This window comes from Metopolophium dirhodum, chromosome 4 (genome assembly GCF_019925205.1).
Source record: "Metopolophium dirhodum isolate CAU chromosome 4, ASM1992520v1, whole genome shotgun sequence".
NCBI lineage: Eukaryota > Metazoa > Arthropoda > Insecta > Hemiptera > Aphididae > Metopolophium > Metopolophium dirhodum.
In genome coordinates, this window is record NC_083563.1 from 5,518,457 (window position 1) to 5,540,195 (window position 21,739).

General features: G+C 26.3%; 4 protein-coding genes across 12 annotated transcripts; 2 read left to right on the forward strand and 2 right to left on the reverse strand.

Annotated features, from left to right (window-relative positions):
- Positions 1-21: 21 nt before the first annotated feature.
- On the reverse strand, positions 22-9,068 carry LOC132942967 (N-alpha-acetyltransferase 80). Of its 6 annotated transcripts, none has more exons than XM_061011700.1 (5): positions 8,935-9,068; positions 2,504-2,632; positions 838-983; positions 348-423; positions 22-276 (listed from the first exon to the last, which is right to left on the reverse strand). In XM_061011700.1, the coding sequence occupies exons 2-5, from the start codon at positions 2,602-2,604 to the stop codon at positions 93-95; spliced, it is 507 nt and encodes a 168-aa protein (XP_060867683.1). In that variant the 5' UTR covers positions 2,605-2,632; positions 8,935-9,068; the 3' UTR covers positions 22-92. The 6 variants fall into 6 exon arrangements, with proteins under 6 accessions (XP_060867683.1, XP_060867679.1, XP_060867681.1 ...); XM_061011696.1 differs by having other exon boundaries at positions 8,931-9,050; XM_061011698.1 differs by lacking the exon at positions 8,935-9,068 and adding an exon at positions 8,467-8,849.
- LOC132942966 (putative glutathione-specific gamma-glutamylcyclotransferase 2) lies at positions 4,374-6,541 on the forward strand. Of its 2 annotated transcripts, XM_061011694.1 has the most exons (3): positions 4,385-4,814; positions 5,198-5,236; positions 6,082-6,541. In XM_061011694.1, exons 1-3 carry the CDS (start codon positions 4,608-4,610, stop codon positions 6,448-6,450), a joined length of 615 nt encoding a protein of 204 aa, XP_060867677.1. In that variant the 5' UTR covers positions 4,385-4,607; the 3' UTR covers positions 6,451-6,541. The 2 variants fall into 2 exon arrangements, with proteins under 2 accessions (XP_060867678.1, XP_060867677.1); XM_061011695.1 differs by lacking the exon at positions 5,198-5,236 and having other exon boundaries at positions 4,374-4,814.
- LOC132942964 (tether containing UBX domain for GLUT4) lies at positions 8,948-14,493 on the forward strand. 3 transcript variants are annotated; one of them, XM_061011690.1, is made up of 10 exons: positions 8,948-9,434; positions 9,591-9,732; positions 9,797-9,852; positions 9,926-10,095; positions 10,174-10,333; positions 10,622-10,952; positions 11,201-11,334; positions 12,637-12,860; positions 12,924-13,098; positions 14,292-14,493. In XM_061011690.1, the coding sequence occupies exons 2-10, from the start codon at positions 9,652-9,654 to the stop codon at positions 14,455-14,457; spliced, it is 1,497 nt and encodes a 498-aa protein (XP_060867673.1). In that variant the 5' UTR covers positions 8,948-9,434; positions 9,591-9,651; the 3' UTR covers positions 14,458-14,493. The 3 variants fall into 3 exon arrangements, with proteins under 3 accessions (XP_060867673.1, XP_060867674.1, XP_060867675.1); XM_061011691.1 differs by having other exon boundaries at positions 8,948-9,412; XM_061011692.1 differs by having other exon boundaries at positions 8,948-9,269.
- On the reverse strand, positions 14,479-21,271 carry LOC132942963 (mismatch repair endonuclease PMS2). The gene is made up of 14 exons (XM_061011689.1): positions 20,602-21,271; positions 20,149-20,308; positions 19,880-20,085; positions 19,089-19,228; positions 18,924-19,029; positions 18,684-18,854; positions 18,262-18,426; positions 17,668-17,788; positions 15,774-16,552; positions 15,560-15,708; positions 15,307-15,407; positions 15,129-15,226; positions 14,906-15,055; positions 14,479-14,810 (listed from the first exon to the last, which is right to left on the reverse strand). Exons 1-14 carry the CDS (start codon positions 20,659-20,661, stop codon positions 14,739-14,741), a joined length of 2,478 nt encoding a protein of 825 aa, XP_060867672.1. The 5' UTR covers positions 20,662-21,271; the 3' UTR covers positions 14,479-14,738.
- Between the last annotated feature and the right edge of the window lie 468 nt (positions 21,272-21,739).

Here is a 21,739-nt window from a genome sequence, read left to right on the forward strand (position 1 = left end):
GAAATGTGCAATAGACACACGTTTATATCAGTGATATTTATTCCTTGTTTGTAATTTAAAATATAAACAAAAATAAATTTTAAAAAACGGTTTCATGTCAATTTTTTTTTCATGAATGTTTTTCTTGATGGCACAATCACAGAAATCATATTGGATTTATTGATGCTACTCAAACATCCTCCATAAATTGAAATAGGCTGACATTGAATATATCCAAGTTTTGAGTAAAACTCTTGTTTGTCTATTGTAGACAAGTATGCAAAACTTAAACCCAACCTATAAAAATTATTTGAACTTTTAAATATTATTCAACTTTCAAGTATATGTAGTATGTATATTATTATTACGTTTTTATGTATTCTTCAGTCTTGTACATAAGATATTTTCCTAGTCCTTGTCCTCGGTGATGATTTGCTATGACCACTAAAATAATAACAATTTTCATTATCAATTAAACAAATTATGTACTTTAATTTTAAGGTGGTAAAAATCAATACAAGCTACATCATATCAATAACATTGGAAATGTAGGTACTCTAAACCGCAGTGGTAGACTGGCTAGGGTGGCGGGTGCCGGGTGGGAAATCGTCTGGGCTGAGTGGGCCTGGCAAAAATTTGGGCTGCTTGAATATATTTGGGCAGACAAATTATAAATATTTTATTATTAGCCCAAAATTAGGCCCAATTTTTGTTTCCCCGAGGCCAATTTTTATTTTCAGTCCGTCCCTGCTAAACACTATTTTCTTTTTGCAAACTTTTTTCTTTTAACATTTCAGAATGAAATTTGTTGTTTATAAACACCAACTATACTTAAGAATTTAACAGAATAATATTGACCTGTTTCGATGAAACCACCATCAGGAATAGACGGTATTGGCGTAATTTTTGAATGTCCTAAAACTGCGTTGAAGTTATCTTCTTCTTTTTCAACCAATACCAAAGATGTTGGCAATGTATCACAAGATGCCTCCAAACTGTGTAACCTAAATGACACATATAAATGCATTAACATCAATGAATTTACAAGACATATCACATACCTATGTCAAGTTGCATGAACAAGCACTAAACATTTAAGGAAATAATTGTGAGCTAAGTCCCTTAAACATGATTTAGTGGTCCATGATTGATTCATTAAATTGATCAACTGTTCATGAAACTCGGCAATAATATTATTATCATGTGATAAATTATTCTGGCAAAGTGGCAAATATTGAAATATTGCACTGATGTCTGATGTTATACACTAAGAGGGCACTACAACCGCATGTGTACCTACTCTGTCTTACAAAGCATAACATATAGCAAATTGTAAGCTGAGCAGATCACGTTTAGTTCTGTTATGCGTTTGTAAGACAGAGAGAAAGCACACGGATTTATTTCCCTCTTAAATGTTAATGCAAAATAAGAAATAAAACTGAAAGCAAAATATCAGATATTGTTCCCATTTTTAGATACATAAGAAGACAAATTTTTGTCACTTATATTAAAATGTTTAAATCAATTATTATCACATTATTGTAAAAATTATTAACAAATTATTTTCAAATATATCTAATAATTATAAAAATCCGATAAGTTAAGTTTAAGGTATTTAAATTTGTTCTGTATTTGAGACTTGGAAAATAATCATCAAATTAAACAGTAATCGACAATTAAAGCAGAGACTAGAACCTTAGTCATTTTTTCGGTTCTGGTTCGGTTCTTAAAAAATAAAAATAAATGGACCCGCGGTTCCAATTCCGGTTCTTAAAATAATGTGTTTGTTTGTGAGACTGTGAGACGGAGTGATAAATAGGTAACTTTATAAATATTATTATTCGTAGGTACTTTGTAAACATTCGTATAGAAAAACACATAATTGTTGTTCAACCATTCTCATTATACTGCTAATGAAAAATGCAACCAGTACCAGTGTGTAAATTTATCATTTTCGGCCGTACCTATAATACTTACGATTATTTCGAGTTAAAAATTTAAAATACCATAGATATAAAAAACAAATATATTTCTATGAAAAATAATTATTTGTTTAGAGTTTTAGACTTTAGGTAAATCAAAATTCAAAACCCAATTTAAATAAAATTTTCTGTTATTTCATAGAACCAATAAGAATCAATAATTACTGGAAATCTTATTATTTATTATAATGGGGTTCCGGTTCCAGTCCCTGAATTAAAGCATTAATTAAGTATTATATATAGGTATTATAAATTTATTTGCTTTTCACAAAATAATGAACATTTTAACATCTTCTACTAGCAATTGCTAATCAAATAATATGATATTATAAACATTTTTAAGAAATTTTAATAGTTATACAATCTTTATTTCTAAGCAAACGTAATACATTTTATGAAATTACAGAAAACTTATTTATTTTTTTAATAAGTAGGTAGGTAATTTAAATTTTATCAAACCTAAAGTATAATTGTATTCCAATTCGTAACCAATAAAAGATGTTTAAGAAATCTGATAAATTATCATAGGTTTGAATAAATACCTGGCCATTTCACTGCGTGGCCATTCGGAATTAATTACAGCACAACATTGTTTGATGAGGTGTTTGTTTCGGTGTAATGGAAATACTTCAAATCGTTCCATTGCCACTCTAATGTAAATGTAAAAGTACCTGCAAATTATGTAAAGCATATTATAAGAAACCTTATTTTAAATTTTCAATCGTTAGCTATAAAAATTGAACATTTTATAGATTTCTCACTATAAAATAATTCGCAAATGTTCATAATTTCGAACTTAAAATGATTATAAAAAAAAATTTTGTATTTTTATCATTAATATTTTTTAACTATACAATGTATGAGAAACTTTGTAATACTTTGTAATGATAAATAATAATCATGCTATAATGTATTATTAATGCAACTAAAATATGATCTCGTAAATCTGGTTTATACTTAATCTGGTCTCAAATTCAGATCAGTAATCTGGAATGCTAGCAACTAAGTTTAATAGATAAAATTGAAAATTACAATGTGTTTAAACTTTTGAATGGCTACATCAGTGGTTCTCAACCGCAGTGTCACGTAGATATTACCGTAATGTGTGTAGCCAAAAAAATTGTTTATTTATATTGTATAAGTACATGTTTTGCAAAATATAAATATATAACATTATTATAATTTATAGCATTAATGCATTATGATGTGATGGTAAAAACCACAGATAAGAAAAAAAATTGTGAAGATAGTCTCATTCTCAATTTACATAATATAGGCTTATATGTTATAATTGTTACTTTTTCAATAATAAATTACCTGATTGTTTTAAGTGTGTTACCATTTTTATGGATCTAAATGAGGTTCCATCGTAAAGAAAAAGGTTGAGAAGCACTGACACTACATTGGCAGTCCAAATGTATTACAATTTATTGTGAATTAATACTAGTATTTATCATCAATGGTATTACGTAGGTATATACGTGTTATATTACACTATAGTTATTGTACTCTTGCCTCTCCACAGGGTTTAAGATAATTAAATAAATAAATATTATAATTAAAGCTATAACAAAATGAATTGATAAAACTTTATAAATAATAAATCTCAAAAAATTAAATCAGACGTAAAAAAAAGTATAGAATTTGTTCATAAACTTAAATAAACAAATTTAATTGTTGACATTTTTTTCAAACAAATATAATAGCTAGAACTGGTAACTTTTTTTTAAAAGATTTAAGAATTAGGAATTAAGTTATTAAATAATTATATTTTTTAATTACTGAATCATAAAAATTACTAATTATTTCAATGATTTTCTGATTTTCTATTTTTTTTTTTATTTTTTACCTTAATAATTATTAACAATATAATTTCTAATTTTATTTATCTTAATTTTATAGATATATTTATATTAAATTGTATAATAGCCAATAGGTATACTCAGGCGCGGACTGGTAAAATAGGGCACGGGATGCTACACAATTTAAAGGGCAAATAACATAAATTGTTGGGGCGAATTTAATACATGTAGATTATTTATAAAATATTAATATATTTTATTTTGTTTTGAAAAAATATTGAATATACGTTAAACACGTAAATAAGTACCAAGTTACAAAAAACTTTCAATCAAAGTTGTACAATATTATAGATTACTAGTAATCGTAAGTTGGTAACAATCTGTTGTTCATTAGGTGTCTAGTCTTTAAATATATAATAAATAATATTAGGCAAATATATTTTAGGGCAAGGGATGCTGTAGCATCCCAGCCAGTCCGCGCCTGGGTATCCTATACTAAAAAATATAAGACGTAAACACGTAAGTGTATTATAGTATTGTAATCACTAGTAAATTATATTTTAAGATTACACAAATACAATTTATATAAAATTGTTTTAAATGATAGAGCTTTTAATTAAAAAAAATTTCTAGTGAGTGATTACTTTAAGTTCAACAACGCCATCTATTTGTTGAAAAGTGTAATGACAGATATTGATTATTTTTGTTCTATTTTACAACCTATCCTTAGAAACCCTATCACAATGTTATCATATTATAAACAATAGATGTACTAGACATACGTAGTACTATACTACATAGCAAATTTTACACATATTAAAAAAAAATTAATTTTATTTCAAAAATGAAACCAGATAAGTCGGAAAACAGCCACATTAACGACAATGATCTGAGCAATGGTTTAAAAAACCATATGTTTTGGATATTTGGTTACGGCTCATTGATATGGAAAACTAATTTTCCATTCATTAAAAAATATCCTGGATACATAAAAGGATACACCAGACGGTTTTATCAGTTTAGCCCAGACCATAGAGGGACCAATGACTTAGTAAGATTAAAACAATTTTGTTTTTTTAATTATTCATATTATGGTGATTTTGCAGCACTTGCACTATGAAACCTAGTGATGTTACGAACCCTGATTTTTGAGGTCTATTCAAACCCAAATTAAACTTCTTTATTTTTAACAAACCCAAATCAAACTAAATTTTTTATAGGAAAACTTTAATATTCAAAAAACAAATTATTTATTAAGTACCTAATAAAACGTTGGGTATAGGTATAAATAGTTTTTTCTATAGTTTTTCAACGAATTGAACTCAAATTTTTATTTTAATAGTTCAATTGAAAATTGAACAGTTCGGATCATCACTACATAAAATTAATGTTTACAGGTACTAATTATTTCTAAAAATTCTTAATCAATTTCAGCCTGGACGAGTAGTGACTCTTTTACCATCAACTAATGAAGTAAGTTTATATTGTATAAGTTGAACACTGCACTTATTTTACTTTACAATTTATGTATGTATTTAGTATATATTATGAATGTATAATTATATGGACTTACGGTAGGTACTTGTTAGTTGTTTGTTAATAAAAGTAAATGATAATAGTAAGTATATTGTTTACAATTAATAGCAGCATAGTTAATAGTAATACTCCTTGGCTGCTCATAAATAAACACAAAAATATCAATTTCCTAAAAATCCTTAAATGTCACGCATTTTATTTGTTCGAACAAAATATTTTTATTGTTAAAATTCAATGCCAGTTTAAAATATTATAGGAAAAATTACTTAATCAAATTAATTTTTAACAATATTTCAAAAGAAGTCAATAATGTTTGTGATATAGATATGATCTTGAAATGACTCATACAATATAGCTGACAACATACTAAGTGTAAAACAATTTCAAATATAAGAACTCTTTAATAGATCACTTACTAGGCATAAAACTACATGTAAGATATTATAATACAGAGAACTATGTATCATGATTCATGAATATTGAATTTTTTAGATTAAGGGGATGCTACAACTGCACACGCGTTTTTACAATTTCAAAATGATCATAATTTGTTTTAAAATTAAAACAAGTATAAAAATATAAAATAAAACCGATTTGATTAACTAAAAGATATTCTAACTTTTAAATTTGATAATAGTTCAATTCACTCTAATATTAAACATAATTAGAGTTGATTGGATATTTTAGAATGTACAATATTGTATAAGTATATAATGCCATTGATAAAAAATGGTACCTATCTCAGTACAAAACTTAATATTTGCGATATAATGTGATTTTAGAGTCGAGTGTGGGGTATAGCATATGCGATTGACAATCGAGATATAGATAATGTATGTGCAGGATTGGACCTACGTGAACGTGCAGGTTATACTAAGAAAGTTATCCAATTTCATACAAAAACAAATGAAGATCAAATACCATCTGAAGTCACTGTGTATATAGCAGACGAAAACAATGAGTGGTTTGCTGGTGAAGCACCTATTCAACAAATTGCTTCCAGAATAGCAGTGTGTCGTGGAACCAGTGGATCAAATCCAGAATATGTATATAAATTAGCAGCAGAAATGAGACGGATAGCTCCTGAAGAAGATGATAAACATTTATTTGAACTTGAAATGGCTCTGAAAAGCATTGAAAATAGTTATTAAGGAAAATCAAATATAAGACATTTTTATTTAATTCATGTTTATTGTTTTTATTGTAAGAAAATAAATATTTATATTATTGTTATAAACATTAGATTGGTATATATTTTTTATTTCATCCAATTCAATATGAGGTCTACCAGCAAACGCGTTCTACCATCTGTTGTCATATGCTATAGAATGTGGCCTTCCTGCAGCCGGCCGGTTTTTACACTGGGGCATACGATTTTTGATGGATACAGTCTAATCTCTTTACTATGGTTAAAACTTTATCTTTACGACTTTCGATTACAATGCTTTGACATTTCGTAAAAGTATGGACTCAGACGCTCAGTACGTCACTTATTACTATTCTACATATTATTTTGGCACTCATGCACTCACACACTCAATATGGTGGCAAAATATGTTTATAAGTAGTGATGAATCAACTACCAATTTTTAATTAATAAAAATGTGTTGGCAAATAATGAAAATGCCCAATGTAATAAGTGTGGAAGTGAGATGAATTTGTACATATGTTAGAGATGTCAAACATCTCAAACAACTTTTTAGATTTTTTGTGAAATTATGCTATTAGATTTTAAAGTTATTTTTTTTCACTGGTAGACCGCTACTATATGAGATCCAATTACAGTTTTACTTCTAAATTAAGATAAATGTACGTGGTGCATCCAAATATTTGATTAAACATTTATAACTATCTCTGTCTTCTCTATTTCTGTTTGGTATGGTGACCATTGATCGAGTTCAAAACTGATTTCTTGCTTTTCAAATTAAAAATTGAATATTTACTAGATAACTATATAGGTACCCACATAATATGATCAATTTTTGGGCATTCCTTCCCTAGCTTCCTATTGTGTACCAGGCATTCATCTCCTCCTTTTTTAATAGTACTCTCGATACCACAGATTTATTAGATGCTGTCTCTCTGTGTTCCTTCCTACTCCACGAGAAATCATACTTTATTTTCCATTTCGACCCGTCGAATATCTTATGGGCACAATCGACCACTTCACTCAATGTTACCTTAACCAAACTTCATCTTTGACCTCATTAATTATCTGTTAATATATATAAATATTGTTAAATTATGTACTAAGATGTCTTCTGCTCTAATTGAATGATAAATGATAATGATTATAATTTATATGAATTTAGTAAGTTAATAAATATTTCAAATTTAAATTTATTATGCATTTAGAAAACAGGTCAACAATTTATGGCAGGAATAAATATTGTTATACAGGCTAATAATTAATATTAATAAGTATAATAAATTACTAAATATAAAATGATTAATAAGATTAAATAATTTAATAGGTAATAACTAATAGTATAAATTAATTTGAATTAATATAGGTAAGTAGTAAGTTAGAAATTATATTCATCAATCTTTAGTTCAAATAGTGAATTGCATGAGCTAGTATTACCCAAGAATTACAATTTTCAAATTTAATGAATTATCTAGCTATTCAATTTGTTTAAAATAAATAGGCACTACCTAGGCCCTAGGGGTTCTTAACAAGTCACTCCAAAAAAATTCAAAAAATAAAAATTATAATATTTGTTATTATATTGTTTTAATATAGGTATATTTTATAAATTCATTGTAACATAAGGCAGTGCTCTTATACAAAACTACAGGTCATTTTAATTCAAATTTATCATTTAACCTGTCCTAATAAAATTTTATAATTTAATTTATGGTACTAGTGCTAAAATCCTGGTAAGAAACAGTCTCTATGAAGTTGAAGTATGATTATTAACCGATTGCAACATACATAATACATTCAGTGCATAACCAATAATAATCATTAAGTTCTTAGTTAGCTTATAAGGATATGTTGATCCAAATACTCTGATAAATAATGTATATGAAATATAATATGTTATCAAATACCTAGCATATCAGCATATTAAAATTTAATTTAGGTAAATATAGGCAGTCAAAATATTAATTAAGTAGTAATTTTTCAATGATGAATAATAAATTGTCTTCAAATAATCTATTACCAGGTACGTAGCAAATTCCAACGTGAATATAGTTTTAATCGTATAAGAAGTAAAAATTTGAAATTTGAAATTAGCAACAAAGAAACTTAATAGCAAATTAAACTTAAATTTGGATACAACTAATAGTTAACTACAATAATATACTAGGTAATTAGAAAAGTGTGTATAAATATAAATATTTCTTGAGTTAATTAATTTATTGTAATAATAAATTAATAGATAATAAATAGTAAACAATAACTGATAATATGCTGTTTTCTTCTCGTCTGTATAAACTTTACCGGTACGGCGGTACCAAAGGTGGATTGACCATCAAAATCACAAATCCACTTTGCTGGTACCCACATTTACATTTTTACTATATAGTTATGGATTTATGGTGTTTACTAAGTAAAATATACTATTCTCTATATAGTCCGTATTCACCGGGATATAGTGGTAAAATACTTATTATGTGATAGTACCTACTATACAACTCATAAGAGATAAGCCGGATATCCATGATCCATCCTTCATAATATTATACCACAGATTTCTATATTGTATCGTTCAATGGTTGTAGTGTAGTACTGAAGGGACGTTGGGGCACATCTCCTTGGACCATTCAAGATAATCATGTGTTGGACCGTGGTCTTGCAAGGTATTTGAAATTTGAAATTTGAATCGAATGACGAAGTATATTATTACCACATTTGTGATTTGTCATTTGTCATTATCAGTTATCACTTATCAGTTATCACAGTTGTGGTTGAGTCGTTGAGTTGTTGTTACATAGTTGCTACATCTTGCTCCTGCATATTCTGGTTCGTAGTTTACCTACTAGTTCATACTTTTTTATGTTAAATTTTTTTATGCGTACTTTCAAGTTACAAAATACAAGACATTAAACGTTTAAAACTGCTAAAATCTAAAATATAGTATCTTCTTCTTAGTACCTAAGACCTAGGTATATAGAATATTTTTGAACGGTAAAAAAAATTATATTAATATTTAATACCTAATTGATTATAATAATCAATAATCTTTATTACCTTTAAACTTATCGATTCTCTAATCCTAATTAAATATTAATTTATGAATTATCTACATAAATATAATACACTGTGTTTCTTTTCTCTCAATAGCATTCAATACAAATTAATTGCATTAGGTACTACTGAAGTACTGTCTACTGTTAATATAAATATGGCCACAAATTTAGTAGTACTAGGAGAAAATGCTGCTAGAATTAACGTGAAAGTCAATCCTAATATGACTGTTCTTAAAGCAAGTGCCTTACATTACTTGATCTTTAAGCAATACTCTTTATAAATACATTTAATTGTTTTAGGTAATAGAATTAGCCTGCACAAAAATTAAGGCAAACAGCAACGATTTTGATTTAAAGTAACTATTTGCTTTCCTTTTTAATTTTTAATAAACCATAAAACATTGATCTATGTTTGTCTTAATTGAATAGATATCACAACAAAATATTAGATACGACTAGTCTGATCAGGTTTACAAATATTGCCAATAATGCCTTATTGGAATTAGTACCTGTTACAAAATCTAGACAAAATAGCTCTGTTGGTGTATGGTTACAAATAGAAGATGGATCTAGATTATCCGGAGAATTTTCATCTAGCCGTAAGATATATCAAAAATGTTATCTATTTATTACAATTTACATATTTTTTACTACATAATTTTATTGTTTTTGATTAGAAAATCTTTGGGAAATCATACAGATATTATTGAAGGACAATTTTTCTAATTATGAAAGTCCAGCTATAATTTATACAAGAATGGAAATAATTGGTAAAGAACAATTGCAGCAGAAAACATTAAAAGACATCGGACTAGTTAGTGGCAAAGCCTTGTTAAGGTTAGTTGAAAACCAATTACATAAAATATTCACTTAATTCTAATATTTATATATAATAATTGATTTTTAAAATATGTTGGTTACCTCACTGAGCATTGTTCTTGCCTTATTGATAACTTTTAAAATAGTTAATTACTAGAAAAATTTGAGAATACAGTGAAAATGTTAAGTTATTGGCTCTATAGTTAACTACATAATATTGCTTATTATCTCTTATGTATTTGTTTCTACTATTTTTTTTTAATGTATTTATATTTACTTAACAAATGTTATATTTTGATTAACTAGATTACTTAATAAAAAAGAATCTGAAGACCAAGCTCATGTATATGTACCTGCAGCAAGAAAACCAAAACTTGAAGAATCTCCTAGAGTTTTAGGTCATAAAGAAACAAACACAAATGAATTATCAAGTGTTGAATCAGCAAAGGTTGTGGCAACAAATCCACAAGAATCCATGGATATTGAACCAAATTCTGATATAGCTGAAGAATCTGAGACTATAAATATGTCAACATGTCAAAAAAACTTTGATAATGACCCTAAAGCATTAGACAACAAAAAAAAGCCTACTCTTACTAATGAAGATCTCATTAATTTCAAGAAGTCTATATCTTATGTTAGTAAGATTCCAAGCATTTTTTAACTGCTTTTATTTATATTCTTTTGAATTTTACTATTATTATTACAAACAGTTCATCTACTTATTTATTCAACAGTTTAAATATTAATTCATATCTCTATAGAGGTTTATTAATATATTATTCAATATTTTATATTAGAATTAATGTCATCATACACTGCTGTGGTAGCGGCTAATGATGCCGGAAGTATTTATAATTAATTCATATTTAACATTTATTTTAGTTAGATGAACGCGATACATTGTTATTTGACATAACGGATGGTACTTCAGTGTTATATCAAGACGAAGGTGATGATTTCTTTAAACCAACTATAAAAGATATTACTCTTGTACTACGAGATTTGAAAAATTCACGGTACATTTTATAGATAATAATTACTAATTAGTAATATCAAGAGGAAGTTATACTCGTATGTGTTGTTTCAGTCTTACTAACGCAAAACATGGAAAATTAAACATTCAGAAGAATCCGTTTTAAATTACTCATAACTTGTTTCAAAATTAGATAAAATTTATTAATTAGATCTTAAAAAAACAGCTTTAAGTGCTTTAGATAAAATTTTTACCTTTAAATTTGATTATAGTAATAATATATTTATATATAAATTGTATTAAAATATAATAAAAAGCCCATGAGTTTGCCTAGATATCAATCCTAATATTATATTTTATAGCTACAGGTGTCCTGCTAAGCGTAAAATTTGCTATGGTGCGTACTTTTTAGACGGAGACAACATGTGGGTGTCACGTCCTCTTAAAATTACATATTATTTGTTTTAAAATATCTATTCCTGATAAAATATTTATCTTTAAATGTTGGTATTCAACAGCACTTTTCACTTAATAAAATATTGTATATGGGTGGTATTTAATTAAAAATTTTAAAGTTTGTATATGAATGAAATACATTTTTTTGTGTTGTATACAAATTATAATCCTAGATAGTGTAAATTTAGAAGATTGACATATTATGATATGTGGATAAAATAGTAATAAATAATAATGAACTAGACCTTATGTTTGTAAGTTATTTTAGCGTAGCACTGCCATTACGTTAATTTATATCATGTATCATAAAAAAATAAAATAACACCCAAATTATAAATAACTTGATATTGCAAAAACATGTATGAATTTATGATTTGGATACATCTATCAAAAAAATTCCGCTTACACATGACAAGCAGCGCTCATTTTATGTGCCTGCTACTATAGTGTTTTTTTTTTCAGAAGTCATTCAAATAATTAGATACTTTCATTATATCTGAACTATTTTATTATTAAGAAACTATCATTAGATAAATTAATCAATAGTTGGATTCTATAATCCATAGTAAAGTATTCAAAATTTCAAAGTTAAAATATTGAACTGTTTAGACAATTTTAATACATATTTAGTTTTCAATATTTTATATTATTCTATTAATTGACAGTGTGAAGTATCCGAATAATATTCTATTAGTTTAATAGTTTTAAAACTGTTTGGTCACATGTACAAATTTTTGATAGCTTATTATCAATAACATTCAATAATTAAATAATGTAAAAAGTTTGTACCAAAATTAATGAATATAACATTTTTAAAAAATACATGTAAAATTAAAAAAAAATACATATTGTGCTTTGAAGTTTAAGACTATATTTATTTTTATTTTAGGGCTCAATTTGAAGATGGCCAACTGTGTACAAGTGCAATGCGGGAATTAGAAAAGGCTCAAAATCAACTAAATTTATTACATAAATACAAAAAATGTATTATTAGAATCCATTTTCCAAACAGATTAGTGTTACAAACCATATTCAAATCAACTGAAACTGTATTGGACATAATTAATTTTATTCGAAAATATCTCATTGATGAATCTTTAGACTTTTGTTTGTGTAAGAGCCAATTTAATAAAAATGTAAATAATAATTAATTCACCAATGATTTCATTTTAACAGTTACAACACCTCCTAAAACTATTTTGAAACCTGAAGATACTTTATTGGAATCTGGATGTGTACCATCGGCAATGATCCATTTTTCATGCAATTTGGAAATTGATCAATTAAAACCTGAGCTTAAACATAAAATTGTATCAGGGTGTCAAGCTTCAATAGCTGCTTATCTTGTCAGGTTGGTCATTCATATATTATGTGTATATTTATAAAGTCAATGGCATAAATATCTTAATGAAACACAAAAAGATAGTTTTTTAATTTAAATCTTTACCTATATACTATGGTTTTTATTTTAAAGACCACCTGAATCAATAGTTATAACTAGAGCGCGGATTTGTATGCACTTAAAAGTATTGAAATATGCCATATAATATGCAGTAAAAATCATGAAAATATGCAAAAAATATGCAGTAAAAATCATGAAAATATGCAAAAAATATGGAGTCAAAATCATAAAAATATGTAAAAAATATGCAAAAAATTTTTATTTATTTAAAATTTACAATACAACTTATAATAATTAATTACTTAAATAGGTACTTCATAAAAAAAATTAGGGAATTTTCTGAAAAACTTAATTTATTTTTAAAATTTTATTTATTATTTATTTATTTATTTATTTATTAAATTCGTGAATTTTGTTAGAAAACGAACTCCTTATTTTTGGCATATTTACAATTTATGGACAACGACAATCAACGAAACTCAGTTGTATACTGGTATGTCGATAACTGACTGATACAGCAAGAGCAATTTAAATTATAGGTAGACACACATTTATTTTCGGCATATTAACGATTTACGGACAACGAAAAACGATATAACCGAGTGCCAAGTGGTATGTCGATAACCGACTGACACAGCAAGAGCGATTAAGTTTACGTCGTAATCGATTATTTATCTTATAAAGGTTTAAATAAATATATATATACATTATTATTTAGTGACTATGAAATTTAGTTTTAATTTTTCTACTTGACAAAATATTATTTTATACATTTTTTTAAATTTTCGCTTCAATATGCAATAAATTTTGAATTTTGCCAAAATATGCAAAAATATGCAATAACCTTTAAATATGCAGAAATATGCAAAAAAAAATTTTCTCCATTAGCTTCATATTATGATGATTTGTGGAAATAACTGACAACAATCCAAAAATATTAAAAGGAAAAAAATATGCAATTGCATAGAAATCCGCGCTCTAGTTATAACTTATACGATATAAGATAACATAGTGATCAAAACTCAAAAATGGTAGCATTGTAATTTTCTTTAAAAATTATTAAACTATTTGAAATAATTTATACTACTTTTATTGCACCCTTAATATTTTTGTATTTACTAACTTATTCAAAAAAATTGCAGAAAAGAAAGGATTTCAAACTCTTCAAATAATGAAACGTTATATGATGAACAGCCAGGAACGAGTAAACAATTAGATAATCAGAATATTAAAACCCCTGTTTTTACTCAACAAAATAAAACCAAAGCAAATAGTGGGAAGACGCCTAAATGGTTTAAGCCAGTATGAAGAAAAATCATTAACTACAAATTGTGTTTAAATTACTTAATAATCATTTATTGATGTATAATTATTAATTTCTGTATGGCATATTATATGTATATTTTTTTTTTTTGATAGCATTTATATAATAGCCATATAATTTAAAAATCTAGTAATAAAAAAATGATTTAAAAACAATTAAGTATTTGTTGTCTATTTTGTTTGTCTTGTGCATCTTTATGATGTTGTTATCATTGTATTTTTTGTATACTTGTAAATAAATAATTTGCTTAAAGAACATATTTTGTTCATTCTGCATTAACATTTAGCAATGTAAGGTTTACTAAATGTCTCATTGTTGGTCTTCCATGAGGGCAATTCTAAAATAAATAAAATTCAAGTCAAACCAATTCAAATTATAAATTAGCATTGACAAAAAGTCAATATAGTTGGTTATTGTTTATGTTTAGCTTACCCAAGGTTGTTCAATATCTCCCATGTGGTCAATGAGTTTTCTCATATCACCAAAGTTCAATACTTTACCAATCATAACGGACTTACGACAAGCGCGTGATGCAAACATTGAACGAACTCTAGAAGGTCTACAAAGAGTATTTGGCGCATCCTAAATAATGTTAAAATAAATATTAAAAACAAAAAAAATAGTTATTTTACATCATATTCAAATTACTATTTACTTGTAACATGAACAAAAGTTCATCTACATCCTCTTTACCAAAGCTCCAATTATTACTCATAGGAATCATGGTTAATTTAACTTTCTTTGTTGGTTCCGCTAAATAATATAAAGTAGTATAAATACTTGATAAGTGATAACTATGAACATGTTTCAAAAAAAGAATAAATAAAACTTACCATCTTGTTGGAACTGAAAATCAAATCCATTCATTTGAAAAACATTAATATTTTCCATTAATACAATTTCATTAACAGCAGTTAATTCTAATTGTTGGGGTCTATAAACAAATTGAAAATTAAATAAGAAAGTTTTTTTCATTGTTAGCCAAATATTTAAAGTACTAAAATTGTTTATATAGAATATTATACATAATTTAAAGAAATTCTGATTTGGTAAAAATTTTTGTTTTAATTTACAATTATTACTAACACCACTAATTTTTGGCTTGTAATTTTAGTTGTATTTTGTAATGTTTCAAAGTTATATTTTTCATCGGTAGCATGTTGATCAACTATAAATAAATCAGCATCAAGTTTGGTAATGATGAAACCCAAATTAAATTGGCCAATTATACTCATCTGTAAAGAAATAATAAGAGTTCTGTATTTATTTAAATTTTTACTATTAATTTACTGTTACTTACTCTAGAAAACATATCTTTAGAAATTTCTCTACTTAATTCAATTTCAGCTTGTTGATTTTTATTTGGATCAATAGTTGCGTAAAACCGTGTTTTTATTTTCTGTTTTTCAGATCTTCGAAATCTTAAATTGCTTAACCTTTGTTTAATTTGTTCAAGGTTAGTTTCAACTAGTGCAAATTTTCTTTCTCTGGGTGCAATAGAAGTGTCTATTTCTATACTAGCATTTGTGTTTATTTTTGACAAATCACAAGAAGTTTTTATATCTTTAACAAATACATTTTTCACATCACTCTTATGTATTGAATCAATGTCTACTTTAGAATCTGATTTATCAGCAACAATTTTTAAATAAAATGTATTATTATCCATATTCTCACCATTTGAATTATCAACAAAATGTTCAGTTGATTCAATGTTCTCGCTTTTTGCATTATTAATATATGTGGATTTTTTTTTATCATTTTTAATGCTTTCTTGTTTTTGTTCATAATTTTTTTCCTCTTTTTCAATGATTGCAATAGAGTCACTGGTGTCAGCACACATAAATGGACTGGTAGATATTTCATTTTCTTCTTTTTCAATTAATTTCTCAGTATGATTTTTTTGAACATTATCAATAGGCTCAATTTTTTGTTTAAGAAATTTATCTATTGTACTTGGAACAGACGTTGCTATTTTGGAATTATCAGATTTCCATCTAACGAGTTTAGCTTTAATTTGTTCCGAATGACTAGGTGTCTTTTGACTTTCATATTCATTACTTATATCCAACTTCAGTACTGAAATAATGTTTCAATAATTAAAATAAGCAATTAATAACCAGGTTGTTATTATTAATATATCTGAACTATAATATCATGTTCAAAGGTTTTTATATATTTTATAGAATACAGCATGACTAAATATTAAATAATAAATAACAATTAATGATATAGTGTCATTGATTATAAATACTATAGATTGCTCACTGGCAGATTTTTTGGTGACGCAAAATATTTACTCCCAGTAGATGGCAAAGCTACATGACTACTAACTAACCTAGGGTTTGGGTGCGGGCTTGTATTTAGTAATGCCGTGTAACGTTATAATCGCTAGTAGTCATGTCACCTCGCCATTTACTGGGAGTAAATAATTTGCACCATCGAAAAACCGGCTAGTGAGCAATCTATAATATTTATCATGAGAAAAATCTATTTTGTCATGGTATCTATAATCAATGATAGTATATTATTCATAAGCATTTGAAGGATTTATTTTTTTTTTCTAATGTAAATATTTATTGAAGTCTATTGTTTTCTTCAACACATATTTTGTATTTAACAATTATGTGATTACAAAAAAAGCAATAGTGTTAATGACATGATTTCACTTTTAAAATTTTCATTATTTTTAAAATTTCTATTAAGTTGTATATTCAAAACTCATAAAAATCTATTATATTGTTTTTTTTATTTATTATATGCTTATTATCAAACAAATAAAATGTGATTCCTCTATTAAGAGGACGTGATATCCTCATGTGTTATCTTCGTCTTGCAAGTGCGTAACAAAGTAAATTGTATGCTCAGCAGAACACGTGTAGCTACGTTAATTTAAAAATTAGAGAAAATTGACCTCTTATAAAATCTAAAAGTAAGATTATTATCTACGTAGCCTCATGGGCTTTTTATTATATTTAAATTTTAAAGCGAGTTATGAGTATTTTAAAATTTTAAATTGTTTGTACATATTAAAATATGTATAATAAAAAGCCCATGAGTTTGCCTAGATAATAATCCTAATATTATATTTTATCATAGGTAAATTTATAAAATTTGCTGTCATGCACTTGTAAGACGGAGACAACACATGCGCATATCACGACTTCTTAAATATAAATAGTTATTTTGCTTACTTTTACAATCTTTACTTTCAATAGTTGATTCATATGGCCTTTTAGTCGATATTGATTCATACAACGATGTATTAATCTTGTAAGTAGATGGAATATTTTCAAATAATTTATTTAAACTGGCCTTGTAATAGAAGTAACATTTAAACACGGGTATATTATGTTGGCTTACTACTAAACCTTATTAACGGCAAAATTTCAATTTTTTTTTGAAAAACTATCTAGTGTATAAATCTTAGCTCTATAATTTGTAAAGAGGCACTATCAAAATCTCTATAAATTCATGTTTTTTTTAGGTTTTTCAATATTCATTATTATTGTAAGATGTAAGAATTCATTAAACCATTAATGTGATTGGTTAGTTTGATAGGTTTATGTAATATAAAACAATAAAAAATTATAATAAGGTTTTGTGCTATAGGTAAAAGTATAAAAAATCCTAGAGAAACTTTTCCAATTATTTAAAACGCCATTTACCAACAATTTAATTTTTACCGATAATGAGATTTGGCAAGAAGCCAACGATTAACAGGTTTAATAATTAAATGTAAAACATTATAAATTACAGTAGTTGAATAATAAATATGAATTACTTACTTTAATTATTGAGACTAAATAATTTTCATTAGACAAAAATATTTGTCTTTTATCTGGTGTCACATTAATGTCTACTTCACCTCTTGCAATAGTTATATTTAAGTAGACAAATGGATATTGATTTTGATTGTATTGATGGTAAACTTCATTCACTGTTTTTATAATCTAATATAAAAATAAATAATATATTATATATTACATTATTTTTACTTCAAGCTGAACTACATTTGGTGTCTTTTTTTTTATTTTTTTTTTTTAGAAAAATCAGTTCTGTAGTTAATATATATATATATATATATATTTATCCATATATAGATATCAATTTTTGAGTCGAATTAATCAGCAAGATGAAAAGTAATATTTAGTTTATATAAGAAAATATTTTTAAAATACTAAAATTCATAAAAATAAAATATGAGTACCTTTAAAGGCTCGCATGGTCTAGAATTAATGAAATAAAATTGTCTGTCCTTTGAACTTCTACCTCCATTATGAACACAACTAGATATATAACCATCTAGTTCAAAAATATTTGGTATATCATTTTCTTCATCTACAGGAATGACTTTTTTTAAAACTAACAAACTGTTAGCCTGAAAATAATAACTGAATCAATAAAAGAAGATCATACATAACCAAATAGCAAATCCTAATAAATTTACCTGTTTAGATCCATAAATGCATGATATGTTTTCTAATACTGTGTTGCTACCATGTGTTGATAAAAGTACATTATTCAAAGATTTTGTTTGATTAATACACGATAATCTATGAAAAAAAAAGTTATTTGTATAAAACTAACCAAAGTTATTAAAATATTAATTTACTTCACTTGAGTAGCTACTAAACAGTAACCAGTCACTACTTGGATCATTTTTCCAAAGTCTTTTTTTAAATTTCGATGAAACTCTTTATGTCTTACAGGTAATGAAGAGAATAAATTAGACAAAGTAACTGCTGTTCCAACCTAATTAACATGTAATTTAATTTTGTAAACAAAAATAAAATCAATTTTATAGTGTTATTACATTATTATATACAGTGATGTGTCGTTAAAAATATGCATGGGTAACTGTCATAGCCTTTTTCACACAGGTAGGTGACAATGGTAAAAACTAAAAATTAAAACCTTATCATAAATAAAAAAAAATATTTTTGTGAACCATGTTCAACATAGCTATTTTCTTACAGCCGTTATTATGACTATGAGATATAAGTACTTAATAACTTTTGGAAAGTCTTTTATGGATATTTATAGTAGTACTTTTCCAAACAAAAACCATAAAAACATGAAAGGAAATAAGGACCCACATATAGATGACACTTTCTATTTTTTGAAACTTGAATTCAGAAAAATGACAACGTTAAAAGGTCATTGATCATCAAAATATTAATTTTTTTATCACCTGATATCTAATAAATATTATCTAAAATTTAAAAATTACAAATAATCATAAAATATTTTGTTTTTGTGACTAAAATAATTTGTATAAAACCCGTGTATAATTTCAGTGAGTAATGAGTATAAGCAAAAAACAAAAATAATAGAGCACATACTTCTCAATACACCACTTATTATAATAATAATATATATATTTATTTAATTATAAAATCGTACTTGCTTAGCAACAGGGACTTTCAGCTTAATGTTTCCTGTATGATCAAACACTAACTTAATGCCACATTCTTGTGATGAATGTCTAGTGGTTACTGTTACATCACTTAAAGCACATAACGAGCTCAATGCTTCTCCACGAAAACCAAATGTTTCTACTGAAGTCAAGTCAGCAAAGTCTTTAATTTTGGATGTATGGTGTTTTAAAGCTATATGCAAATAATTGTAGTTAGTTTGAATATTAAAATCTTAAAATATCATTATAATCATACCAAGTCCTTCAAAATTGTCAGGATGAACCCCAGATCCGTTATCTGTAACTTCTACCAAATCTTTACCAAATTCTTTTAGTTTAATTCCTACTGAAGTGGCTCCAGCATCTAAACTATTTTCTATTAACTCCTTTACTGCTGTGGCCAAATTCAATACAACCTTAAAAAAGTGTATGGAAATATTATATCATGTAGGTACCAGTGGTGTGGTGGAAGGTACACGCGGGTACCGGCGTGTACCCACCTTTTAATTTTATATTTATGCGTGTATCCTTAACAAAAATTGTGGTACGCAGGTTAGGCGTAGCCCCCCCCCCCCAAGTTATTTTTTACAATGATTGAGGTGTGTACCCATAAACTTTTTTAGGACTACATCACTGGTAGGTACCTTTATCATAATAACAATAATAAAACATATAAAATATACAAATTATATTGTTTATCCATAATTACCTGACCAGAACATATTTTATGAACATCCAATTTATTTATTGGCTTGATTTGGCTAGACATCGGTTATATAAAAATACAACTAATTTACAATTTTAGCATAACGATGAAAGTGTATTTAATATCAAGTTTTACAATTGTAAAACTAAAATATTACTTAAAAACATTATTTAGTTCCATAAAAATAATACTTAATGGTAGTCAGTCTTTCAGTAACCATTGGTTGAAATAATAAGAAATACTATAGACAAATGACACAACAATACATAGCAAATTAATCTCAATCTAGGAGAATAATTATAACAAATCTTATGCCACTTTTTTAAGTTGTTTGTAATCTATCCTGTATTATTGTTTATAGTATTTAATATTGATTAATTATATTAAGTATTAAGCAAATTTAATGTTTTTATGTTATTTCATAATAAACGATGAGGTCACGTTTGTAAGTACTAAGTAACAAAAACTATGTAAATATGTAATTAAGCATATTATCTTAAGTAGTAGATGAAATTCAAAAATTTTCCTTCTCAGCAGTGATTTTGAGCGGTGTTAAAATGATGACCATGACAATTTACATTTGACATTTGACAATATTTAATAATAATTTATTATCAATTAATGGGACTACTATAATCTATGATGGGGGCATATTGGGGCTAAAGGGAGTATAAATTGTAAATTTGGAGTTTGGACGGGTGCAGATTTCAAGATTTTGATAACAATTGATAACAGTGAACCCGATAAGAACAAAAAAAAGTTTATATCACGGTCTTAGATAATATCAATCACAGAAATTATATAAAATATCAAGTTAAAGCTAAAAAACGAGACAGTATAAAACTATGAAATAGTTAGGTTAGTTATGAAATAGTTTTATATATTATCTGTGGTGCTATCCTACAAAAGATAGAAAAAATCCTAATTCCCGCAATTCCGCGTCGTTCACCAGCAACAAGTTTTGCAAAATAATTGTTTGTCCCTTTAATATTTCTTTAATAATTCTAGTAAACAAAAATTGTGTAATAAGATATTTGACAGAATATAATTATTATGATTTTTTTCCAACCCAACTGAAAAACTAGTATATGTAACTTCAACATCAAAATAATATTCACCTGTTATTTGGTAGGTATTCCGA

What these genes read in the sequence shown, in the direction of transcription:
- LOC132942964 (XM_061011690.1), top strand. Translation starts at nt 9,652, where the DNA reads ATGGCCACAAATTTAGTAGTACTAGGAGAAAATGCTGCTAGAATTAAC. An exon ending in AGCAACGATTTTGATTTAAA is followed by an intron (nt 9,853 to 9,925) that starts GTAACTATTTGC and finishes TTAATTGAATAG; the next exon opens with ATATCACAACAAAATATTAG. An exon ending in TCAAGAAGTCTATATCTTAT is followed by an intron (nt 10,953 to 11,200) that starts GTTAGTAAGATT and finishes CATTTATTTTAG; the next exon opens with TTAGATGAACGCGATACATT.
- LOC132942967 (XM_061011696.1), bottom strand. Translation starts at nt 8,968, where the DNA reads ATGGATATCCGGCTTATCTCTTATGAGTTGTATAGTAG. An exon ending in TGGTGGTTTCATCGAAACAG is followed by an intron (nt 424 to 837) that starts GTCAATATTATT and finishes TTATTATTTTAG; the next exon opens with TGGTCATAGCAAATCATCAC. An exon ending in ACTGAAGAATACATAAAAAC is followed by an intron (nt 277 to 347) that starts GTAATAATAATA and finishes TAATTTTTATAG; the next exon opens with GTTGGGTTTAAGTTTTGCAT.
- LOC132942966 (XM_061011694.1), top strand. Translation starts at nt 4,608, where the DNA reads ATGAAACCAGATAAGTCGGAAAACAGCCACATTAACGACAATGATCTG. An exon ending in ATAGAGGGACCAATGACTTA is followed by an intron (nt 4,815 to 5,197) that starts GTAAGATTAAAA and finishes AATCAATTTCAG; the next exon opens with CCTGGACGAGTAGTGACTCT. An exon ending in TTTTACCATCAACTAATGAA is followed by an intron (nt 5,237 to 6,081) that starts GTAAGTTTATAT and finishes ATGTGATTTTAG; the next exon opens with AGTCGAGTGTGGGGTATAGC.
- LOC132942963 (XM_061011689.1), bottom strand. Translation starts at nt 20,661, where the DNA reads ATGTCTAGCCAAATCAAGCCAATAAATAAATTGGATGTTCATAAAATA. An exon ending in ATTTAGTCTCAATAATTAAA is followed by an intron (nt 17,789 to 18,261) that starts GTAAGTAATTCA and finishes TTCTATTACAAG; the next exon opens with GCCAGTTTAAATAAATTATT. An exon ending in GAGATATTGAACAACCTTGG is followed by an intron (nt 14,811 to 14,905) that starts GTAAGCTAAACA and finishes TATTTATTTTAG; the next exon opens with AATTGCCCTCATGGAAGACC.